General features: G+C 36.0%; 1 protein-coding gene across 8 annotated transcripts in view; it reads left to right on the top strand.

Annotated features, from left to right (window-relative positions):
* Positions 1 to 23,373, top strand: part of LOC131548507 (A-kinase anchor protein 2) — a 100,626-nt gene that overhangs the window by 47,251 nt on the left and 30,002 nt on the right. For 6 of the 8 annotated variants that reach the window (XM_058789826.1, XM_058789824.1, XM_058789825.1 and 3 more), the window contains 3 exons: positions 205 to 306; positions 1,549 to 2,205; positions 9,795 to 9,877. In XM_058789826.1, coding sequence (XP_058645809.1) covers positions 205 to 306; positions 1,549 to 2,205; positions 9,795 to 9,877 — 842 coding nt within the window. The remainder of the gene's footprint in view (positions 1 to 204; positions 307 to 1,548; positions 2,206 to 9,794; positions 9,878 to 23,373) is intronic. The other 2 variants (XM_058789830.1, XM_058789831.1) reach the window with 2 other exon arrangements.

Here is a 23,373-nt window from a genome sequence, read left to right as displayed (position 1 = left end):
AACCCAGAGCCGACCATTGTTTTGCTCTAATTCACTCGCGTTGCTTTTGCTGTCTAAGCAATGAGCTGCTTCACGGAAAAAAGGGCGAGAGAGAGAGGGAAACTCAGTTTAGTACGGGGGGATTGGAAGGGGAGGGAGCAAATTCGGTGGGCTTTTGAACGCAGGAATCTAGTTTTAGTTTCTCTTCTGCTCTCCACCGGACAGATGTGGTGAATTACAACTGCTCCCAGATCCCGGACCTCCCAGAACTGAACTCCCAAACTCCCGTCTCAGCTTCAGGGGATCAGCAACCGCCAAGGAAATCTGGTAGGTGCTTGTTGGACATGTGGGAGGGGCTGGGCTGGTCACGGGTTTGGGCCGAGGCCAAAAGAGGGTACGGTAATGTAGATTACAGATGGCGCAGTTACTCACCGCAGCGCATTTGTGTGAACCAACGGACAACATGGTGTAATTTGCAATCTATACACAGTAGGGTAACTGGCCACCACGTCTAAAAGGCTTAAATTGAGGCATTTGGACAGCTGTGGCACCTGCTTTTGTTGAGCAGGTGCTAATGACCATTTCAGGAAGAAAGCTCGGCTTACAACAGACCTGTGATGTGATGGAGTTGAGTGAAAAACTGTAAACGTTTATTGCATGTCTAGTTCATGTCTCACTGTAGAAATGGTATGGAAATCAATAGAAAAATGTTGCAGATCTATACAAACAGTTGTTAAAAATCAAGGCATCAGCAAAAATCTTTGAGATCGATTTCTGTATTTCGTATATATAAATGGTTTAGATCATTTCTATCGAAACTCGCATGCCATTTATTGAAATATATTAGTAATTATTAATTTGTAAAGATGAACTTGCAAATTTGTACATTTAAAATACTGTATATTAGCATATATTCAAATGGCCTTTTATTTCATTAATATTATATTATCTGCAAGTACAATTTTTTAAAAATCTATTTTTAAGTTTTGAAGATTTGACACTACAAGTGCACATGCAAAACAATTAAATGCAGCTATTTTTTTAAAAAGGTTTTTTTTAGCTGTCTATCTATGCACAACTTTATGGTTAGTTGCATTTTCATTATTTGCATTAGTATTGTTTTTTTACACTTTAGAACCACTTGTTTAGATTAATCAAATTAGCTGCCTCAGAAATAGCTCTGGGTGGTTTTGTATTTTACCAAGCAGTTTTATTTTTCAATGGAAGCTGTTATTAATAACTCCAAAGATTGCAATTTGTCAAGTATAATATAAGAGTAATGGTGCATTTCCATAAAATCAAGAAAAATGTGTGTCGAGTGCGTCGTCAACTAAGCTTACATCAGCGTACAGCGGTTACTGGCAACAGCGTAATAACAGTGCAAAGGGTAGGTTGAATTTGTTTTTTGGCTCTGATTTTAATGCCAATTTATGAGACTGTACAAATTTTGCATGGACGTAATGACATCACTGAAAATCACATTAATAACAAGCATGCCACATTTCAGTAATGCACGATAGGCCACCCTGAGTAGACATTAACCCACAATCATCTGCACTCTTCCCCAAGCATTATACGCCATGGAGATCAGTGTCGAGAAGGACCGGAAAACGGGTGCCACCAAGATCCTCTCGGCCTCTGCGGTCAGCCCACGGGACGCTCACCAGAGGGGCGTCAAAGTCTACGACGACGGCCGCAAAGTGATCTACGAGGTGCGTTCTGGGGGATCTACTACACTGGAGAACGGCACGCACCCCTGGAGTCCTGGCGAGGTGGACGAGCTCATGCAGCAAGTGGGCCAGTCCCAGCCACGAAGCGACGGAGCCCGGGTCACTGTCACACCAGCTGAGCCCCAGCCAACGGGAGGACAGCTCAGCTCCAAGCATGACAAAAAACAATCCCCTAGGAAAGGCTATGAAGGCGAGGTCACGGAGACTCCACAAGCCTCCGCCGACAAACCGGTGACCATGATCTTCATGGGCTACCACAGCGTCGAGGATGAGGAGGAATCCAAGAAGCTGCTTGGCTTTGATGGCACCATCAAGGCCGAGATCGTCCTCATCGACGAGGACGATGAGAAATCTCTTCGGGAGAAGACCGTCACTGATATCTCCACCATCGACGGCAACGCCGCAGACCTCGTGTCGGGCCGGCCTCTGTCCGATACCACCGAACTGTCCTCAGAAGGCAAAGATGAAAGCTCGACCAAGGAACTGCCACCCACAGGTACTGAAAAGAAAAAACGCTGCCAGTGCTGTGCTGTCATGTGACCTTTCTCCCGCAACTTCTCTTTCCTGGAGCACATTCACCAAGGCTCTGCCTTCCTTAAAAACACATCTCACCCTGTTACTAACAGCACCTCCACCTCTGTGACGTGAGAGAAGTTCGCTTCTCACTCTTTCTGACCTGTTTTCCACAGATCGTCTGGTTCTCTTGATGTAAGGCTGTACGATTCAGATGGAACATCTTTAGGAGAAGATATGCTGGCCGATACATACACTCTTAAAAATGAAAGTTCTTTATTGGAACCTTAAAGGACATCCATGGAAAATTTCCAGTGTACAAAAGGTTCTTAGAAATCTTAAAATGTTCTTCACAAAAAGAAAAATGGCTCTTTTAAGAACTTTAAGAAAGGTTCTTTGAGGAACTCAAATTGGTTCTTCTGTGGCATCACTGCGAAAACCCCCTTTTGGAACCATCATTTTTAAGAGTGTGTGTGAAACGTTTGTACCCCATTAAAAACATTTTATTATCCTTTATTTAATTATCCTTTGAGATGGAATATAGATGAAAAAGCCAAAAAATAATATGTAAATGTACAGCAAAATAAATAGAAGACTTCAACCTAGTTGTCCAATATAAGTTTACATAATTTCAAAGAACTTCTTATAATGGTGTAGCGTAGATTACAAAGATATGGTCCATAAATGTCTATCCCATTTGATATTTCATACAATATGGAAACAAAAAGTAGATCCATGCAACATAAGGATGTCTGACCATGTTGTGCAGTAGCCTTACAAAGCCTTCAAATTACCATAAATGTTGGTTGTCCAAGATATTTTTGTTTACAGATTTATCCAGATTTATTTTTCCCAACAAAATGGAGACAATGTACATATGCTCACTTCATTACGCAAACTGATTTATTGAAAGACATTTGCCCTTCTGTGCCTCTGTCTCCTCATATATAACAGGATTTTTACCATTTTTCATGTTTTAAGCTGCAAAAAGTCAGTGAATCTTAAATAGGAAAAAAAATCAGATCAGCTGGATCGTTCAAAGAGCGGCTCAGAATCGGCTCAGCACTGCCACGTGTGCAAATACACATCTTAGAGAATGAAAAGCACTGGTGTGACTCTAGATTACATGCACTATGGAGGTAAACAAGGTGCTAAATATATTTGGACCTATTTGCTATTTATCTAAAAATGCAGTTCACAATTTGTACAAATATTGTACCAGCAAACCAATCTTTATTTAAAATTATTAACTGACACTCAAATTCAAACCATGCATCATCTTAAGCATTACTTAACTTGTGAGAGAAAAAATATTAAGAATGATATTAAGAATCTGTGTTTAAAGAAACTTTACTATTGTACATGAATAACCCACTAGTGCTTATTATTCATAATCAAATATGAAGTCACAGAGATTACGGCTGCATATGTAAAATATGCCTGTAGATAAAAGAATGTACATATATTACACTCAAAATGAGTGTTTAATCCACATTTATTTCTATAGTGGTTAAAATCTGAAAATGTTTTTAATATATGCACATTGTTTGCATATTCACACTTCAATACCATACCGATAAATCCCAAGCCTTCTCAGTGTGGTCATAAAGGACGTATTTCTAAGTAAATTCTTCTCCTTTCACTAATACCAGCTGCCTTTCTGTTTCTGTATTAATTTTTCTAAGTCTTGCCGCATTACAGAAGAACTTGTTTTAGTGCCATAATACATCATTTTTGTACAAATGATGCTCAGATGGGGTAATTAAAAGCCAGTGTACCTTATATTTACAATGAACAAAGAAATTAGCCTTTCAGGCATAACTTAAAACATTAATTATATTTCACTCAAACTTAAGTGAAGATAAACCTAGAAAAAAATCCGTCATTAGTGTATAATTAAATAAAATATCTTTTTTTTTTTTTAATTAGGCTTTTTTTGTCACATTTTTGGATTTTTTACAAGACCTTGCCTTTTTTGACAATTGTTTTTACAATAAAAATGTAGTTAAAACAATAATAGCCAAAATAAATAAGTATGTTAAATATGCAGACCTAGTTCATGTATAATGGCCAATGACATTCATTATGCTTTGACATGCTACAGATAACTTATTGGAACTTTTTTGTTTTTGTTTTTGTCATAAGAGTGTGCTCTTTTAGCTACAAATCAACTACAGGCGAAGTCATGTATGAAGGTCGTACTTGAAATGATTCTGTAATCGGTGCCAAAACAAACTCAAAGTTCACCTTTTCAGGCTTAAAGACCCTATGAAATTGTTTGAGGAGTACAGTTGCCTTTCATGAGTTGACATACTTCCTACTGAAACAGGAAGTTGGGCAGGAAGTTAGCTGATGTCACAGCCTACCAATCCCAAAATCTTGCAGGTTAGTTTTGGGTCTTAGCCCCTACTGCTAGATGCTGCACAATCAACTTGATCTCATGAGGAAGCTATTTTACGAGTTGGTGATTTTGCATAACTTTATGCATTCAAAATATAAAATAGAATAAAATTCTCATGAGACTGTATTGAATTTCCCATGCAGATGTCAATTAATTAGTCACTTAGCTTAGCTAAAAAACAAAAAAAAGGCAGAACTGAATTCCCATGAGCAAAGATGGCAGCATGCAGGTTGTAGCCTTCATAATATGCGTCAACCGAGTAACTACCATTGATGTGAATGATAACAGATAACCTTGATGTGCTACATGCTAATTGCAGGTGGTATTTAGGCAGAGGTATATTCTCATTAATGAGGATTTTACTGGGCAGAAACTTGTATACGCTCATGTGAACAAGACAAGTCATCAATATTTTTCCACAGCAAATTTAAATGCATTTATCTGGTAAATGTTTGTTTTTTAACCTTTAGGAGTACACTAGCATATACACTCTCAAAAATAAAGGTGGTTCACGATGCCATAGAAGAACCTTCTTGCCTAAATGATTCCACAAAGAACCTTTAATATCTTTTTTTGGTGGAAAAAGAAGGTTCTTCAGATTATAAAAAGGTAAGAAAGAGTTTGACTGAACAGTTCTTTGTGGAACCAAAAATGGTTCTTCTATGGCATCGCTGTGAAGAACCTTTTAAGCACCTTTATTTTTAAGAGTGTAGATGGCCATGAAGCTAACAAACATGGATTTTTTTTTTTTTTTTTTAATTCATGGGGTCTTTAAGGTTGAGCATTTCATGTTTGAATCTGTTTACACAATGTAGGAACACCAGCTCCATAAATCATTCATGCTCCCAGAGTAAAGTGTCGATGTTGTCTGTCAGGATTTTTCAGCCTCAAACTGCCAAACAGCTCTAATTCAGTTTTGGACTTTAATATGGTGGTGTGGCTCCCATATGAGCTCTGATCTGCCATGAAATTACTCCTGTGCTTCTTCATTGAGATTCTGCTGTATTTTTGTAATCCTGAAGTGTAATTTTTAATTGTTCCACTTTGCTTACCTTTTTTAAGTGATGATAACATTCTCTTTCTGTATCATATCATTCTTTTTTTCTCTCACACACTCTCTCCAATACGGACTGCCAGCAGCGCTGCTGTAACATTGGCTTTAAGTTATTTATTTTTCCTTTGTATGGTATACTTAGTCCAATAAACAGCATTTTTTTCCAACGTGCCTACCCTCCTGTGTCTGTGCTATGGTTCTTTCTCTAACTAATTTCTCTTCATCGGGACACTACTAGCACTTTCCCTCTCCGTAATGTCATCCCTCACCCGTTTCTGGGCAGCACTAACTCCAGCAGGGTCTGTGTCTTGAGCTCGTCTCTCCAGACGTGAATGAGATATGCTGATGTGTCTGCCCCGCTTCACAGATTGCATGAACAGCAAGTTTAACCTTCACCAAATCTGTTCCCTCGCTCACAATTAAAGGCTGACACCCACTGAGGAGATCTGAGTTTGCTACAGGTTCGTGTGAGTCATCATATCGGTAGGTTTAGAAACCACTGAGAAAGCTGAAATAGAGTTATTGTCTTGGTTTCCAGAAAAAAAATATATGTAGACTTTGTTAATACCAGACAAATTTACCTTTAAAAAGTAAAAAATTGTTTACAATATACACTGAAAGTTTGGGGTTTTCTCTCTCTCTCTCTCTTTCTCACCAGGGCACAGTATTACAAAAATAAAAACAGTAATATTGTTTCATTACTAAAAGGCAAAAGTCTTTATTGTCACTTTTGACTTACAGTTGTTAATTAGGCTTATATTCTCTAAAACAAGCAATTATGTCCCGCTTATAAGGTACATTTTTCTTGTTTCAAGCATGTTTACATGTTTTTACTGGAAACCTGACTTGATTCTGGCATACTCTAAGAAGTACCAAAATGCATAGAACACACCAATATTGGTTGAAATTACACGTTTTAATTATATAATATATACTAATTCAAACATATTTACAAACAGCATTTAATCTCCATTATAGCTTTATTTTCCATCTTCAGTGAAATCATCCACTGAGCATATTGCATTGTATCTAAATAGCAGGGTCGTCAATGTCATGTCAGTATAGAAGTCTGTTTAATGACTGCAAATGAACATAGATTGTAGAGCTGACACAAATGGGGCAAACCCTTTTACAACAAAACCGTATGGTTACTCTTGATAATCTCAAAAATTGCTTAATATCAGGCAATCTACCTGGTCAACCTGATCATAATCACTGCTCAAAAAGGGATAGTTCACCCAAAAAGAAAAATTCTGTCATCATTTACTCACCCTCCAAAACCTTGTTTAACACAAAAGAAGATATTTTGAAGAATGTTAGTAATCAAGCAGTTGCCGGTAGCCATTGACTTCCATAGTATGGAAAAAAAATGCTATTGGAGTCAGTGGCTACCAGCTATTGTTTGGTTACCAACATTGACAGAACGCTTTTTCGTTGGGTGAATTAGACCTTTAAAGACAGTACTGACAGTCATTCCTCATAACCCCTAAACACCAGCATTTAGAAAGACATTATACTTACTTCTTAACACTGTCTAGAATACACAAAATGCATAACACTTACTAATGTGTCTTAATATCCTCCTATGTTTCCTATAACATACTGAACATTGTATAGAGGTGTTGTAACTGAGTTGTTAAAGATCTAAGCTGGTAACTGAAAGGTTTAAAGTTCAAGAGTCATGATCACCATTTATTTAATATCACTGAATCAACCTAAATACAAAACTTGTGAATATTTTTTTTTTGTGCTGTGGCAGGGTTGTGCGACCAAACTACACTACACTACCATCATTCTCTTTAGCACCATGAAAATGACAGAAAACACAGATAAAGCATCAGCTACACGCTTAAAGTGAATCTCTATGTGCGCTTTATTATGTTGCATTAGTGCAAAGCTCCCTAGGTAATAGAAATGAGATCAGTATAAATATATATATAAAATATTAAATTATCAAACACATCATTTTTCATTCAGAAGAAAATCACCTGAAGCACAACCTGTCGTAATAGCAATTTCTGAACTCATAGCTACAAACCTCCCAGGAGGAACTGAGAGCATCATTAAAGATGTTCAAAATAATGACTTAATGTGTTATTAGTCAGAGAGCCTTCCAAGAATAAAAACAGCACAGCTGCATTGAGCTCTTATCATCCTCTCCTCATTTACACAAACCATTCCAGTGACAAATGCCTTGTTTACAAGATTATTCTTCTTAAAAAAAAAAAAGAAAAAAGAACAGAATAGAAACAGTTGTCTTGAAGCAGACATACACTATATGAAACACAGAGCTATAAACACATGAAATATGAGATATGACCTTTGAAAATACAGTTTAAATACTCCTTGCAAAATATATTTTGATATATAGAGCCCATCAGTTGTCTTGAGTGGCAAAGCTGGATCTTGAAATTGAGCCACTGTGGGAAATAACTCACATGCAAAGCATGCAAGCAAGTCAAGGAGTTTACAGGACCTTATTTATTAATTATGTGTTGTTATTAATTATGTTGTTATTCATTATTTATTATTTTTTTTTTTTACTTGAATAAAACAAGTTAGTTAGTTAATTAGATAGTTAGATGTTATTTTTATTCAGTGCAGTAACATATAAAGCAGAATTGTATGTAATAAACAAGAAACACACTATTAAACTTACCAGCTGCAGGGAATAATATCAACAGTGTAATGGACAGATCCGCCTGTACTAAACTCTCTGACCTGATTACAAACAGGCTTTGAGAGAACGTACTAGAACACACATTGAGAACATGCTGACGAAATCTATCAAACACCATTCACAGCTATTTATCAAAGCTCTTCCATTAGAGAGTCTGTTTTCACTCTCACATATAGCATTAAAGGGATAGTTCACCAAAAAAAAAAAAATTCTGTCAACATTTGCTCACCCTCATATCACTCCATAAGACCCGAAAGAATTTAATCAATCTAAACAAGCCTAAATTAAATCTGATCATCACATAAAGCGACTTCATATGACTTGGATAAAACTGCTTGATTAATTTGCTTTGCTTACCTGTACTTTCTCTCTGACATATTTTACAAATATTTTAAGTTGTGTTTCGGAGATTTTCCTTAAGATTGGTCAGTTTGGGTAAGTAAACAATGACAGAATTTTCATTTTTGGATAAACTATCTCTTTACAAATCAAGTACAGATTCACAACCTATGATGCCAGGAATTTAATATGTAAATAATTAGCAAACATTGTGTGTGTGTGTGTGTGTGTGTGTGTGTGTGTGTGTGTGTGTGTACCTACTTAACCATATTTTGGGGACAAATTTGTACCCAAAAGTGAGCTAAACCTGACAAAATCTCCAAAAACCTCCCTTTGGTGGACGTCCTCATTTGTAAAACCAGTTTAAAAATAGAGTAAACAAAGGTTTTTTGAAATTGTAAAAATGCCTGTAGTTTCCTGTAAGGGGTAGGTTTAGGTGTAGGATTGGTGTAGGGCAATAGAATATACGGTTTGTACAGTATAAAACCATTACGCCTATGGAATGTCCCCATTTAGATAGCTAAGTAAACGTGTGTGTGTGTGTGTGTGTGTGTGTGTGTGTGTGGTAGGCACACTGTGAGACGGCATATTTAGCATTTCAAACCCACCACACTATCTTGACCTTTGACCCCTAAGGCTGTGTGTGGACTGCTATTATAAACACAGCACCGCTGACCTTACATCCTGCTCTCTAAATAGTTTATCTGATACAAATAATAACCTCAAATTACTTCTATTACACACAAATAACCATAATCACACATTTACCATTAACAACCTGGCGGATGCAGTGCCACAGCACAGCGATGAGATATTATTTAATGTTTATGTCATATTTAGTACAGTATCAACAAAACTCACAGACAAACTTCCATCAGATTTTCATTGAAATAACTCGCTCAACAAGTTATTACTGGGCTGACAACATTACTGTGAAGTACAGCTTTCTGTTGATATCTCGGCATGATTCCAGCTGGTAGGCGTACAGTAAATATATATATATATATATATATATATATATATATATGAGGCTGTTTTAATCCAGAATGTTTGAGGTTATGATAATGTAGTGATTGGTTTGGTGGTGTTTTGTTGCAGGTGGTGAGAAGGCACGTTCAGTGCTGCTGACGCCAGAGAACGGACTGTATCCTACAGCCACGGCACGATCTGCTGACCCTCTGGTAAGACTATAGTGATCATTTTCACAGGGCCACCTGTATTATATTATTACACTATATTTCAATATGTCTGAGGTGGTTAATAATATGTCTATAATCTTCTCTCACCAGTGACAGGAAACAATACTGAAACATAATTTCCATGCAAGATCTTTTAAATGCACTACATAGTAGGATGCCAGTGGGTTTGTTTCCTACCTTATTAATCTGCCATATTTATAACTTCTGTGCACTATTAAATTTATTAGTGAGACGTTATGTGGGTACCTGTAAGCTGGATAATCTACTTAATAACAGTATTGTGTGTTTCTACATTAAATGATTGCATTTTGAAGAATTGCTTGGACATTTGAGGGGAGGGGGGGGGTAAGCTGTTTTCTGGGAGTAATTGAGAGATTATGAAAAATGTATGAACTTTATGAATTGTGTGATAATGATCAGTGGTTCTCAATGTTTTTGACTCCAAGGCCACCTTTGGTCAAGACAATATTCAAAGACTCTCATAAACTGTATCTAGGCTCATATGTACCACTGATGCATCTGTTTGTTTGTTTGTTTGTTTGTTTGTTTATTTATTTTACTTTTACATTTTTTTATTTTTTTATTTTTTAAGACAAGTACTTCCAGCACTTTCAAATATGAATACATAAATCAAAGTATAATACATATTCTTTGTATTTGAAGTTATATTACTAGTACTGAATGTTAAACATCATGGGTGTATCTCATGAAAACATGCAGGTCATATTTCACCTCAAAACCAAACTAAAGAAAATAATGAATTATAGGCTGTTTTGTTGGGAATCAGGCATATTTGTAAGACATTGATATTTTTTGCACTGTGACATTATTTTTAAGACACTTGTTATTTTTTCACTACCGTAATACAGTCAGTTTTTAATGTCATGCAGTGTTTTTTAATCATTTATTAATATTTATCACGTGTATTTGTCAGTTATCAAGTTATCAAGTATTTATGTGTTTGTTTGTAGATTGGTTGGTTGGTCAAATTTGACCTGGACATGTTCTTGTCAAGTTTTGTGAGATTCCCCCTCATTCCTTTGCTACACTGTAAAAAGTGATAAGTTGACTTAACCCGTTGCCTTAAAATTATTAAGTAAATAATAATTTTTAAAAAATAAAGTGAATTGTCAAGTTTTTTTAATTATTATTTACTTAATAATTTTAAGGCAACGAGTTTCCTCAATTTTTTTAAGTTAAGTCAACTTTTTACAGTGTAATAACTAGTGTTGTCAACGATTAATTGCAATTAATCGCATCCGAAATAAAAGTATTTGTTTACATAATAAATGTGTGTGTACTGTGTATATTTATTATGTATATATAAATATACACACATACAGTATATATTTAGAAAATATTTACATGTATATATTTATATTCATAGAATTTATATTATATATAAATATATTTAATAAATAAACATAACTTATTTTTCTGAAATATAAGCTGTACATGCATGTATGTGTATTTATATATACATAATAAATATACACAGTACACACACATATATTATGTAAACGAAAATTTTGGATGCGATTAATCGCAATTAATCGTTTGACAGCACTACTAATAACCCATTGCTTAAAGTTATTATATTATGTTACTGTATTCTTTTAATTCACGAGTCTTTGATATATCGCTGAGAAGGAGGTATGTTTTGATTATCCAGACATGCATGATGAAGACATTCTTCAGATGCCTTGAAGCCTTTTAACTTTTCCTCTAATGAGTCCACAGCGGGACATTGTAGCACAACTTAATTGTTCTAGAGAATGTGCAAAAAAAAAAAAAAAAAAAAATGCCCTGGGCTTTCAATATTTCACTGTTGACCCCCTGCGTTTTTGTTTGCCAGAGTGGAAACAAAGGCAGGATGGGAGCCAGATTGAATAGGCGAGCTGTAACCCGAGCAAAGCGCTCGACTCATTGTGATCAGTTCCTGATTGCACTAGAACGAGAGAGAAACGTCCACGCAGCTCCAGTGCTGCTCTGCTCATTCATTATTCAGCGGGAGCGTGCTGAGCGCGAGAGAAAGAGAGAGACAGTAGAGAGAGAGAGATAGAGAGAGAGAGACGCGCAGACAGAGATCAGACAACAGCACGAGCGCCCGATGCGTTAAAGCGCTCAATGTCAAAGTTGCTGCAGCACTGCATCTGAGAGCGATGCACTGACGCATTTACATCGCACTGACTCCTCCGTTATCACAACACTGGCACAGTGACGGTTTCATCTTACAATCTACAGCTGAGGAACTGATAGACACTTGATGCTGTTCACTGGTGAGAGGTAACCTTCCTTTTTATATCATTAGATACATGTGAATCATGAACATGATACAGAGAACATTCAGATAGACGTTATAAACCTTGTGCATCTTTCGTCTAAATATTAATCTGAGATCTGAAAGAGGCAACTGCAGTGGTCCAGATGTCCCTTGCAGCGTTTCACTGCATGTGTCCCGGTGCAGGTGACCTCTTCTTTAATTGCATGCAAGATTGCACCTGGTATAGAGGTGAATATCAGTCTTGTGCGAATAAAGTACAGGTGAAACGGCTGGGAAATTCATGCATTCCTGTTCAAAGAACACAGAAAGTTGTGCATGCCAAATAAGATCTGTATTGCATTGCAATTCTGTTGCAACTGACTATGCATATTGCAGTTTAGCATCAGTTTGCATGGCAGAGATTGTATAGCCTGTCTGATGTGTGACTGTATTTGAGATGCTGTTAACAGACTGATGGGAGTGTATTGATTATAATGGCACTGAAATGTCATTTGAAGGATTCTCAGAAATGCACGCTTGTTATCTAATCGTTATTAGTAATAGTTTTTCTCTGAATGGGCCCCCTGGGAATTTTAATATAATGTGTTAATCTGCTCATGTTGTGCATGGAATACAAAGTGAAGTGAGGAGAAGCCGGTCGTATGCAAATTCATTTGGTCAGCATTCCTGAGGCACTGTGATCCACAAGCAAAGCTTACGGTGTGCCACAGGCTAGCCCAGATGTCCTCCACTGACTTTTGTGGAAAAGTCTCAAAAACAAGAGAATAACAGATATTGCCAAGCAGTGTGAACACAGCAGCTTTTGACTTGACCTGAAACAAGAAAATTTGCTGACAGTTAGTTCACCCTCAGGCCATCCATGATGTAGTTTGTTTCTTCATCAGATTTGGAGAAATGTAGCATTGCATAACTTGCTCACCAATGAATAACTTGCTCTGCAGTGAATGGGTGCCGTCAGAATGAGAGTCCAAACATCTGATTAAAAGAACCCGGTCTCATCAAAATGCGTATAAATAGCTAGCACTTTTTTTTTTGCATGCTATTTATATGCAGAAATTGACATTGGCATGCATACGATACGCACGTGTTTGACGTGCATATAATATGCAGTTTTTGCATGCATATGATACGCATTTTGGCGTACATATAATACTCACTTACCCCATACCCTTAAACCTAACCATTGCATATCATATGAAATCTGCACAGATCAAGCACCATTTACAAGAATAACAAATATGTGGGTGGATTCTGATGTGAGAGACCACAGAGAATGGGTCTTTTCACTGAAGCAAGCAACATTATGGATTATGGACTCTTATTTTGTTTTCACAAGACGTTCATTGATGGACTGGAGTGGTGTGGACTACTTGGGGATTATTGTGATGTTTTGATCAGCTGTTTGGATTCTCATTCTGACGGCACCCATTCACTGCAGAGGATAATCATAATTCATAACCATAAGCCCATCCACCAAATTTAGCCTGTTAATGGTGTTACCTGCATTTTGCATTGATGGTTTGTAAACTGTAGACTGTGGGTGATCTGTAGCTGTACCATCTGAGTCTGTGAAAGATTGAAAAGATGACACAGATTTACTAGAAACATCAGACAGAGAATAGTCAGAAACTGCCAGAGCAGCACTAGGAAAACACTAGCAAATCCAGCAATAGGACTAAAGGTGGGTAAATTCTGGGAATCAAAAATGAAGCTGATAATGATGCTAGTCATGAGATATGTGCATATCAGATATGTGACCCTGGAGCACAAAACCACAAGTAGCACGGGTATATCTGTAGCAATAGCCAACAATACATTGTATGGGTCAAAATTGTTGATTTTTCTTTTATGCCAAAAATCATTAGGATATTAAGTAAAGATCATGTTCCATTAAGATATTTTGACCATAAATATATCAAAACTTAATTTTTGAATAGTAATGTGCATTGCTAAGTACTTCATTTGGACCAATTTAAAGGCGATTTTCTCAATATTTAGATTTTTTTGCACCCTCAGATTCCAGATTTTCATATACTTGTATCATTAAATATTAAAAATAAATAATAAAATAAATAAATATTGCTCTATCCTAACAAACCGTACATCAATGGAAAGCTTATTTATTCAGCTTTCAGATTAATTTTCACTTTCAATTTAAATAAAAGAAAGTGACCATTATGACTGGTTTTGTGATCCAGGGTCACATGTCACATTTATTTCTCAGACATAACTCTGAAAACATATATGAATCACATTGTACAAAGTTATTTGTTAAAATACTAACATTTTCTTGTGGGAATGTGTTGTTGCACCTGAAATTCTGGAAACCATGCAGGGTAATAAGATTTCAGCGATTTCAGGTTAATGAATGGTCTTGCCACTTAACTAACATTACAAACCTCTAGAACTATGAAGAACATTATCAAGAATAGTGTGAAACAGTGAAAATAATAGACATAGTGTGTAGCAAGGGATGTTGTTTCTACCAATCCACTGCTGACACTTAACGGCAGCTAATTTCCCCTCAAGCCAGAATCGTATTGATTGAAAGTGACCTTCACTTTCAACAATCACACCAGGTCAACTCACTTACTAATTACTGAATGGGAATAGAGGAAAGACACACTACTTTAACCTCTTCTTTGAGATGAGGTTAGACAAATATGACCTCTGAAAAACAATTCCTGATACTTGTATCCAGCCATCACTGGAAACAGGCCTAATGTTTGCGAAATTCCATCTAAATATAAAAATTTGAAAGCTGTGGGTGGCAGGATTTGAGTCCAAGAGCAAAGAATCCAGGAAAAACTAGTTCTTTGAAATTGTGAAATAGTGTTAGTGCAATATCCAGTCTCAGCTCTCTTCAAACCGTGGTTCCATGAAACCGTATTGCTTTTGTGACCATACAAAGATTTTCTGTCCTAGACTGAGTTTTCAAAACCAAACTCAAAGAGACACTACAGAACACCTCCCTCACGCCGTAGATTACACAACTACCATTCACACCAGTGTTTACTACGAATTATCCATCCATATCCTGTTGCTTGTAAATGATACGGGAATACAGCTATCTGCACATAATCATCAACAGGTGAAGTGGTGTTGTGTTCTGACATTATATGTTAATGGGAAGTAGAAAGCATGTTAGCGGCTTGGCGATTTCCCTGCTGTGTAATGGAAGCGTTGTTGGATAGATGTGAGCCGAGGGGCATCATTTACTCCGTGGTTAGAAACCAGGACAGTTGAACCCATGGGGTATATTCCACATTGTTGTCCCTGTTGTCTATTGAAGTCTGTGGACCTGAATTACATCGTGTATGTAGCTTTTACCCAGAGTCCTACAGGTGGACTCGAGCCAGTTGATGGTCAGCTGTGTCTGCTGCTTTAGTTTTCTCTTTTCTCTCAATTTCCAGGAAAAAGGTGTCATTTCTTCTCTTGTTGCTCGTTGTCTTTGGCTGTTGAGCAACACAATATCTGTCCTGGAAAAGCATCCACCCTTTTATTATCAGAGTAAACACTTGATATCACTCAATGATAAGAATTCTGATCTTCTTCTCAGTGATTGTTTTCCCAAACCAGAGTGAATCCCACTTGTCTTCTTATCACAGTACACACGATTAGGATTCAATCAGTCATTTTATATTAACATGCGTTTAGCGTTTAAAATCATTTGATGTGTCAAAAATTAATAAAGTACACTGTAAAAAGTGATGTTGACTTAACTTAAAAAAAATTGAGAAAACCTGTTGCCTTAAAATAATTAATTAAATAATAATAAAAAAAAAAAAAAGTTAAGTGAACTTGACAATTCACTTAACTTATTTTTTTAATTATCATTTACTTAAAAATTTTAAGGCAACAGGTTTCCTAATTTTTTTTAAGTTAAGTCAACTTATCACTTTTTACAGTGTATGTGTTCTGTGCTGTTTAGAAAGAAATATGAAATTCTTTTGTTAAAAAAAAAAAAAGACAATTTAGGACCATTAACATGTAACTGTCATGACAATTAAGCTTCAAATTTAAATGTATTCATAGATTCTCATTACTGTAATTCAAATCTCCTTCTCATTATAATAATAGGGGGAATAGCAATATCGTTTAACTATGTACACATTGTGGTAGTATTTGCCTTTAATTTGTAATGGCTAATAACTCATTATAGAATTGTGTTACAGTTATGTGAATCATAGGAATTACAAAAACAAGTCATATGGTTGAAATGTGAGCTGGGCATGTGGCACTTTCTAAGATTCACACAAATATGTCTGAAACTAATATAACATTTTCAGATTTGCATCTTCACTATCTGAAGGTCCAATTCTTGCTATTAACAAACCATTAACTATGTCTTTTGTCTCAATAAACTTCTCATTTGCTGCTTAGTAATAGTTAGTAAGGTAAAGTGTAGGATTGGGTAGGATTAGGGATGTAGAATATGGTCATGCAGAATATGTAAGTAATAAACAGCCAATATATTAATAACAGGCATGTTAATAAGCATCGAGTTAATAGTGAGATTTGGTCCCTATACTAAAGTGTTACCAGGCTTTATTCTGCTGAGAAGTGAGAAAACACAATATAAATGTTAAACATTACTGAACTAAAGGTCTTTGTGATCATTTGTTGAATTCAGCCAACTATAGAATACAGAAAATGTTAGGAAATAGTCTTTATAATACATATATTACATTCTGTCTTTAAGGTCAAAAAGACACTGTACAGTAATGCCCTACAGTGGAAGTCTGTGATCAATGGACCAGTCTGTGATTAAAATCCACACTGTTCTTAAAGTATGCCAATAAGGCATAAACATTATACTGTATGTGTTAACATATTTGGAGATGGGTTTCATAAATATGATTGCTAACCTCGTCTGTGTAAATATATATCCAATCTTTTAACTTCTGTCGTCTCGCCATAAAGCTGGTTTAACCAATAACTTTATGTACTGTACATACAGAAAAATCTATAAACGTATAACCAGGCATTCATCTTTGTGATGGAAGTTGATTGATTCGTGGAATTGTTATTGATTAGTGAGGAATTTAGCATTGCATACCAAACTAGCATGTGACCAGATTCCAAGGAGATGAGAAACTACAATACTGGATTGTTGTAGGAGTGACCAGAGTGATGCAGAGTACCTGGAAATAGCTTCTGACCTCACTTCTTGTATTCGTGTTGAAACGTCCCCTCCCATCTACACTCTTAAAAATAAAGGTGCTTAAAAGGTTCTTCACAGAGATGCCATAGAAGAACCATTTTTGGTTCCACAAAGAATCGTTCAGTCAAAGGTTCTTTAAAGAACCATCTCTTTCTCACCTTTTTATAATCTGAAGAACCTTCTTTCGCAACAAAGAACCTTTTGTGAAACAGAAAGGTTCTTCAGATGTTAAAGGTTCTTTTATGGAACCAATTAGACAAAAAGGTTCTTCTATCTGTGGCATCGTGAAGCACCTTTATTTTTAAGAGTGTAGTTGACATATGATAGACACTCTTAAATATAAGTTATTCACCTTTCAAGTCTTTCCCTCCACTGCAGCTCCAAAATCAAATAGTTATTTTTAATATGAATTATTAGTTCCAAATATGTCAAGTTTGACATCAGTGAGATCATACTTTATTATATGTAATATTTATTATATGCTAAATAATATTTATATCTAAAAATCTGCAGTGTTGTCGAATATTGATTCCAAATGAAGAATAGATTGGCAGTGGAGGTAATGAAGGCCCAGGACTTATTCACACCGTCTAAATAAAGCAGGGTAATTAGGAGCTGGAAATAGGATTGTGGGATGCGGTGATTATCTCTCTGTTGCACGTTACGCTCACACAAGAACCAGTGACACTATTTATTTCTCACAGTTCTGCCTTTGCATCTGCATGAGAGACCGCTGGTGTTCGGTGTGGTGAAGGCAGCCCGGGGCAGACAGCAGCTAATTGAGTTTGCCATGCTGTCACTGTCCACTGACGCTGATGAAAGCCGGGTCGCGGTTAGGAGTTACGTTCAGAAGTCGATAGGCGAGGGTGACGCTCACGCAAACGGGATTAATCTATATGTGTGACTGTTTTAACCAGGTCACGTCTAAGGCTGTCACACTGGGACTTTAATGGCATTACAGGTAAGGGTCGCATTCATTTAGGATAAAATGTTGATGAAGTCAATATTTCACAGATGGATATACAGTTTGCTTATGAGGATGAATGTTTAGAGAGAATCCAAAGAGTTTAAACACTTAAGTTACAGTTGAAAATGTTTGAATGTTATTGCATTAATTAGCAAACTATCAAACAAAGTGGTGCCTGGTAATATTAATGGTCACACTTAAAGCCCTTATATATAATGCATTATAAAAGTAGTTTTATTGCATAAATTATAGCTTGTAGTGCACTTTATAATGCATTGTATGATCTTGTGAATAATTGTAAACACAGTAATACATTTAATGCATTATTTTTACACTTAATGCATTAAAACGTATGATAAACAAACCTTCAAATATTATAATACATGTTAACTTTTTGCACAATTATTCATGAAAAGATATAATGTATTACAACACACATAATGAATACCTTTATAATGTATTTTGCATAAAGGCTTTTAGTAAAGTGTTACCATATTAATGATGCTAAAACCTTTCTCTGAACTTTGAACTAGTCTCATGATTAATGACATGTTTTATGAATAAAAATTATAATTATTAAAATAGATAATAATTATGAATATTTATTATAATATTTGTAAATGAATAATTAATAGGCAGTATCCTAATGCGTCACAGAAACCTTGTAAGAGAATTTTGTAGCATAAACATAAGTAAAAGCTCATATGTGACCCTGGACCACAAAACCATAAGGGTCATAAGGGTCCATTTTTTTAATTGGTTAGAATAGATCTGAATAAATAAGCTTTCCATTGATGTATGGTTTGTTAGGATCGGACATTATTTGGTTGAGATACAACTATTTGAAAATCTGGAATCTGAGGGTGCAAAATAATCTAAATATTGAGAAAATCGCCTTTAAAGTTGTCCAAATGAAGTTCTTAGCAATGCGTATTACTAATCAAAAATTACGTTTTGATATATTTACAGTACAAAATTTACAAAATATCTTCATGGAACATGATCTTTACTTAATATCCTAGTGATTTTTGGCATAAAAGAAAAATCGATAATTTTGACCCATACAATGTATTGTTGGCTATTGCTACAAATATACCCCGTGCTACTTGTTTTGTGCTCAAGGGTCACATATAATACAAACAGGACTACTCGATGCAGTTCTCTTATAAGCATGGCGCATTCAAATATTAGACAATGTTGTCTGTTTTCAGTTGATTACATTTTATTAATATTTACTAGTATTGGCTTAAATATTAGCTAACATTTCTCCTGCTTTTTCCACCATCTTTGCTAGATTTTTTCAGTTGCTTTATCATTTTTTCTTGGTTGCTTTTTTATAATGCATTATGGATTTCAGTTTTCTGTGAAGGATTGATGCGATGTTGTTTTAGAATCTCTAGTGTAGCTTTTGAATGATACACAAATTTCTTCCAAATCAATTATTTATGGGATTCCGAATCAGTCACTTATCCCGTGTTTCAGAAGCAGTGGATGTAGAATTGAGCTGAAAGTTGAATATGTCTGACTCCTAGTGTTGTGTTCCAGTGAGTAAGAGAACTCTAAGTTGTTTGGAGTGCAGAATTAGAATATGCAGCTCTCGGTGTAATCCACTGACAGCATGGACGCTCACTCGGCTTTGGAAAAGAGCGAACGTCACACCAGATATTGTTGATTGCATGTGTTTACATGAACACGCCTGTGCAAACAGATGAGTGAAAGAACATGAGCGTGTGCTCTGACTGAACTCATGCTGGACTTTCACCTCGTCTCTCATCGGGGCGCTTTCATTCACACCTGCTGTCCAGATCAGAGCGAAACTCATCATCAGCTGTTATTAGGGCTCTGATCAAAACCATAGCAACAGACGTGTGCCGTATGAGTGAAAGGGGAGAGGTGCAGTGCACTGTGGGAAAAGAAGCTAATCTCCATTAGTTAGCATCAAAATTAAGCCTTCTGTCAATGTTCCATGACAAGCATCATGACAGCTAACAAACGGAGTATGTGGCATTGAAATATTTATTTTATTTAATTATTTTAGTGAATTTGAGTCTCTGCATGGCATTTTTTGTCTTTGACTTAATTTTGCGTCACAATAGCTATGTTTCCATCCACCTATTTTGATGCACATTTTGGAATATCGTATAAAAAAAAGCTGGATGGAAACGCCAAGATGCGCATAAATTCTAAAAATGCACTTAAAAACCTTATGCGCACAACTGAGTAGGATAAACTTTTTAACCGATAGAAAAAAATGCACATTAACTACGATGGAAACACATTTACCGAATAAATTCCACCATGCGCATCAACAAAGTCATGTGACTTTGAGCTATGAGATGGGATAACTTGACGATAACCAGTGGACCGATCTCATTCACTGCATCTATATATGTTGTTTTGGTCGTTCTGAAATGCCTGAGGAAAGTCTGTGGTCAAAGTATTTCTGTATAATTGTCTTTCACGACTGCGTTCCCAAACAGCAGCATCCACCTCCGAAAGCAATGACCGTATTTATTGTGTTACGTCTGCTCTCTCTGAGGCGCAAGTAATTTATGAAAATTATTATATTCAGTGGCTTCACCTAGTTTTCTTAATGATATTTAGTGTCAGTTTATCAGGAAGTGACAATTTTGTTCTCTTTGAGTCGTTGGATGGAAACGGTGCTTTATTCGCAAATGTTTTATGCGATATTCCAGTTTTGCGCACAAGTTAAATTCGCATCTTTGGATGGAAACATAGCTGATGTAATAAATTGTGTGCCTCTTAATCAACGGGCTCCATTTTTGAAAGTTAACACCCACTTTTCGTGATCCAATCAAGTTCCGCCCTACATGTTTTCTAACCGAATATGCTTTTACTTGGCCATACATTGGATTTTGAAAGTAAAACAGTTTGCAAACAGCATTTCATGTTGATTTTAAAAGGGGGTTGTTGTGCTAGGAGTGTGCACCATGCTGACCACAGCACATAAAACAGCCCAAAAGCCCTGAATGTGCACTAACAAGAAACCTTCCTCCTCATGCGGCCCTCAGTTTGCACTTTATAGTGGAAAAAATGTGTGGTTTCTGTTTGTATTGTATCTATAATGCCTCATAACATAGCTGTTTTATATAGGCTTTACACATCAACTGGCAGTATTAAGTTTGATTGCATTGCAGTGTGTGTGATGTCTATAAGCGGATGCAAATGCTGCGATTCTGAGCCGGGTTGTGTCTTTAGAATCTCATGCACAGAGTCTTTCTTTTCATGTCTCCCCAGCATTCAGCCTTTTGTTGAGCTGCCTGTTTATAAAGAGAGCGAGCGAGTGAGACCCATGTTGCCATGACTGTTGCCAGCGTAGAGTCCATCTTAGTGTGTTTCCCAGTTAAATCAACAGATCCACAAGAAATACTGCCGGCATGGTTTCATTTTGGATGATATTTTCAGCTTTTTTGGTAGGTGGATTGTTTTTATTTTTAAATACTCATATAAAGGAACACTTTTAATGCACATCTGTAGCCAGTTAGAATGGCACAGACTTTTGGTTCTTTTGAGATGTGCTTTTTTGTTGTTGTTTTTGTTTTGTTTTATTTAGAAACTGTACTGCACTGTAAAAAAAAAAATAAATAAAAATAAAAAAAAGTTGAGCCAACTTAAAATTTGAAGGCAACCAGCTTCAGCAGATTTTTGAGTTTGCTCAACATATTTTTGTGGGAGATTCTCAAATTTTTGTTGTAAAAAAAAATTTGAGATTCTCCCACAAAAATAAGTTGAGCAAACTCAAAAATCTGCTGAAGCTGGTTGCCTTCAAATTTTAAGTTGGCTCAACTTTTTTTTTTACAGTGTGTAGGAAATTGATGTTTTAGTAGATAAGACTAATAACAGAACTGCAGGTTGTGAGTTAGTTAAAAAGCTAATAATTAAATTGTAAAATAATAAATCAATTAAATAATAAAATATGAAAGTTAAATAATACATAATAAAAAATATTAATTAAATGATAAAACAATTCAATAATAAAACTGTAAAAAAATAAAAACAATCAAAATAAAACACTAAAACTTTGTTTACCTGCATGTCATGTGACCATTAATTGACTGATCAGAGAACAGTGAACAAGCAAATATGTTTTTAAATTATTAAAATATTACCTTATAATCCCAGAGGGTACTTCAAGATAATAGTGCAAAGGCCTTTGAATAACCGAAATGAAATTCTGATTCATAAAACCTAGAGAGCTCCTTTGGCTCTACACTGTCTACACAGGCAGCTGCCTTCTAAGGCAACATCTTTTCTGAGATGGCACCTCATTAGTGAGTGACACAGGCAGCAACATTGTGTCAAATAGTGTTCCTCGTGCTCCTCACAACTTATTTCAATAGAGGTGGTGTTAGCATGTTGCTAAGCTAACACCCTGATACTAGGATAAGCTGCGTGTTAGGATAATTTGCTGTGTACGAGGAAAATTTGCTGCATATTAATAGTTAGTAAGTTTGTTGTTACGTTTAGGTAGGATCTAAAATATGGTCATGTAGAATACGACATTAATATGTGCTTTATAAGTACTAAAACCGCCAATGTGCTAGTAATAGACATGCTAATAAGCAGCTATAGTTAATAGTGAGAATTGGTCCCTAAACTAATGAGTTACCAAATGCAATTCAATTTTTAATTAGATTTCTTTTCCCAACACCTTTGAGAATGTAGTTAATTACATTTCTAATTTTTTTCAGCCATCTTGGTTGGATTTTGAGCCTGAGTCTGCCTCTGTGCATTCTGGGTTTGCCTTATCCTTGAAGCACACCTGCAATACTGACATAAAATTTGCCCCAAAAAATAAATAAATAAAAGATCAAAAGAAACCATTTGAAGCAATCAGAAGGCACAGGGAGTGTAGAGAGTAAAATGGTGCCTACATAGGCAGTTCACTAGAGGCAGTCATAGAGAACATTACACTGTCTTTGTAAATGTTGAATAACTTTTCTTATGGATAAATCAGCAAAGATTAGATTAAACATACTTTCAGCTAGTCAGGAATGCACAGGCTGCATTAACAGCAAAAATGGATTAAGTACAAGTTTCAG

The sequence above is a fragment of the Onychostoma macrolepis genome, chromosome 10 (assembly GCF_012432095.1).
Source record: "Onychostoma macrolepis isolate SWU-2019 chromosome 10, ASM1243209v1, whole genome shotgun sequence".
Lineage (NCBI taxonomy): Eukaryota > Metazoa > Chordata > Actinopteri > Cypriniformes > Cyprinidae > Onychostoma > Onychostoma macrolepis.
The sequence above is the reverse complement of the archived record's forward strand: the minus strand, read 5'-3'. Positions and strand labels throughout refer to the sequence as shown.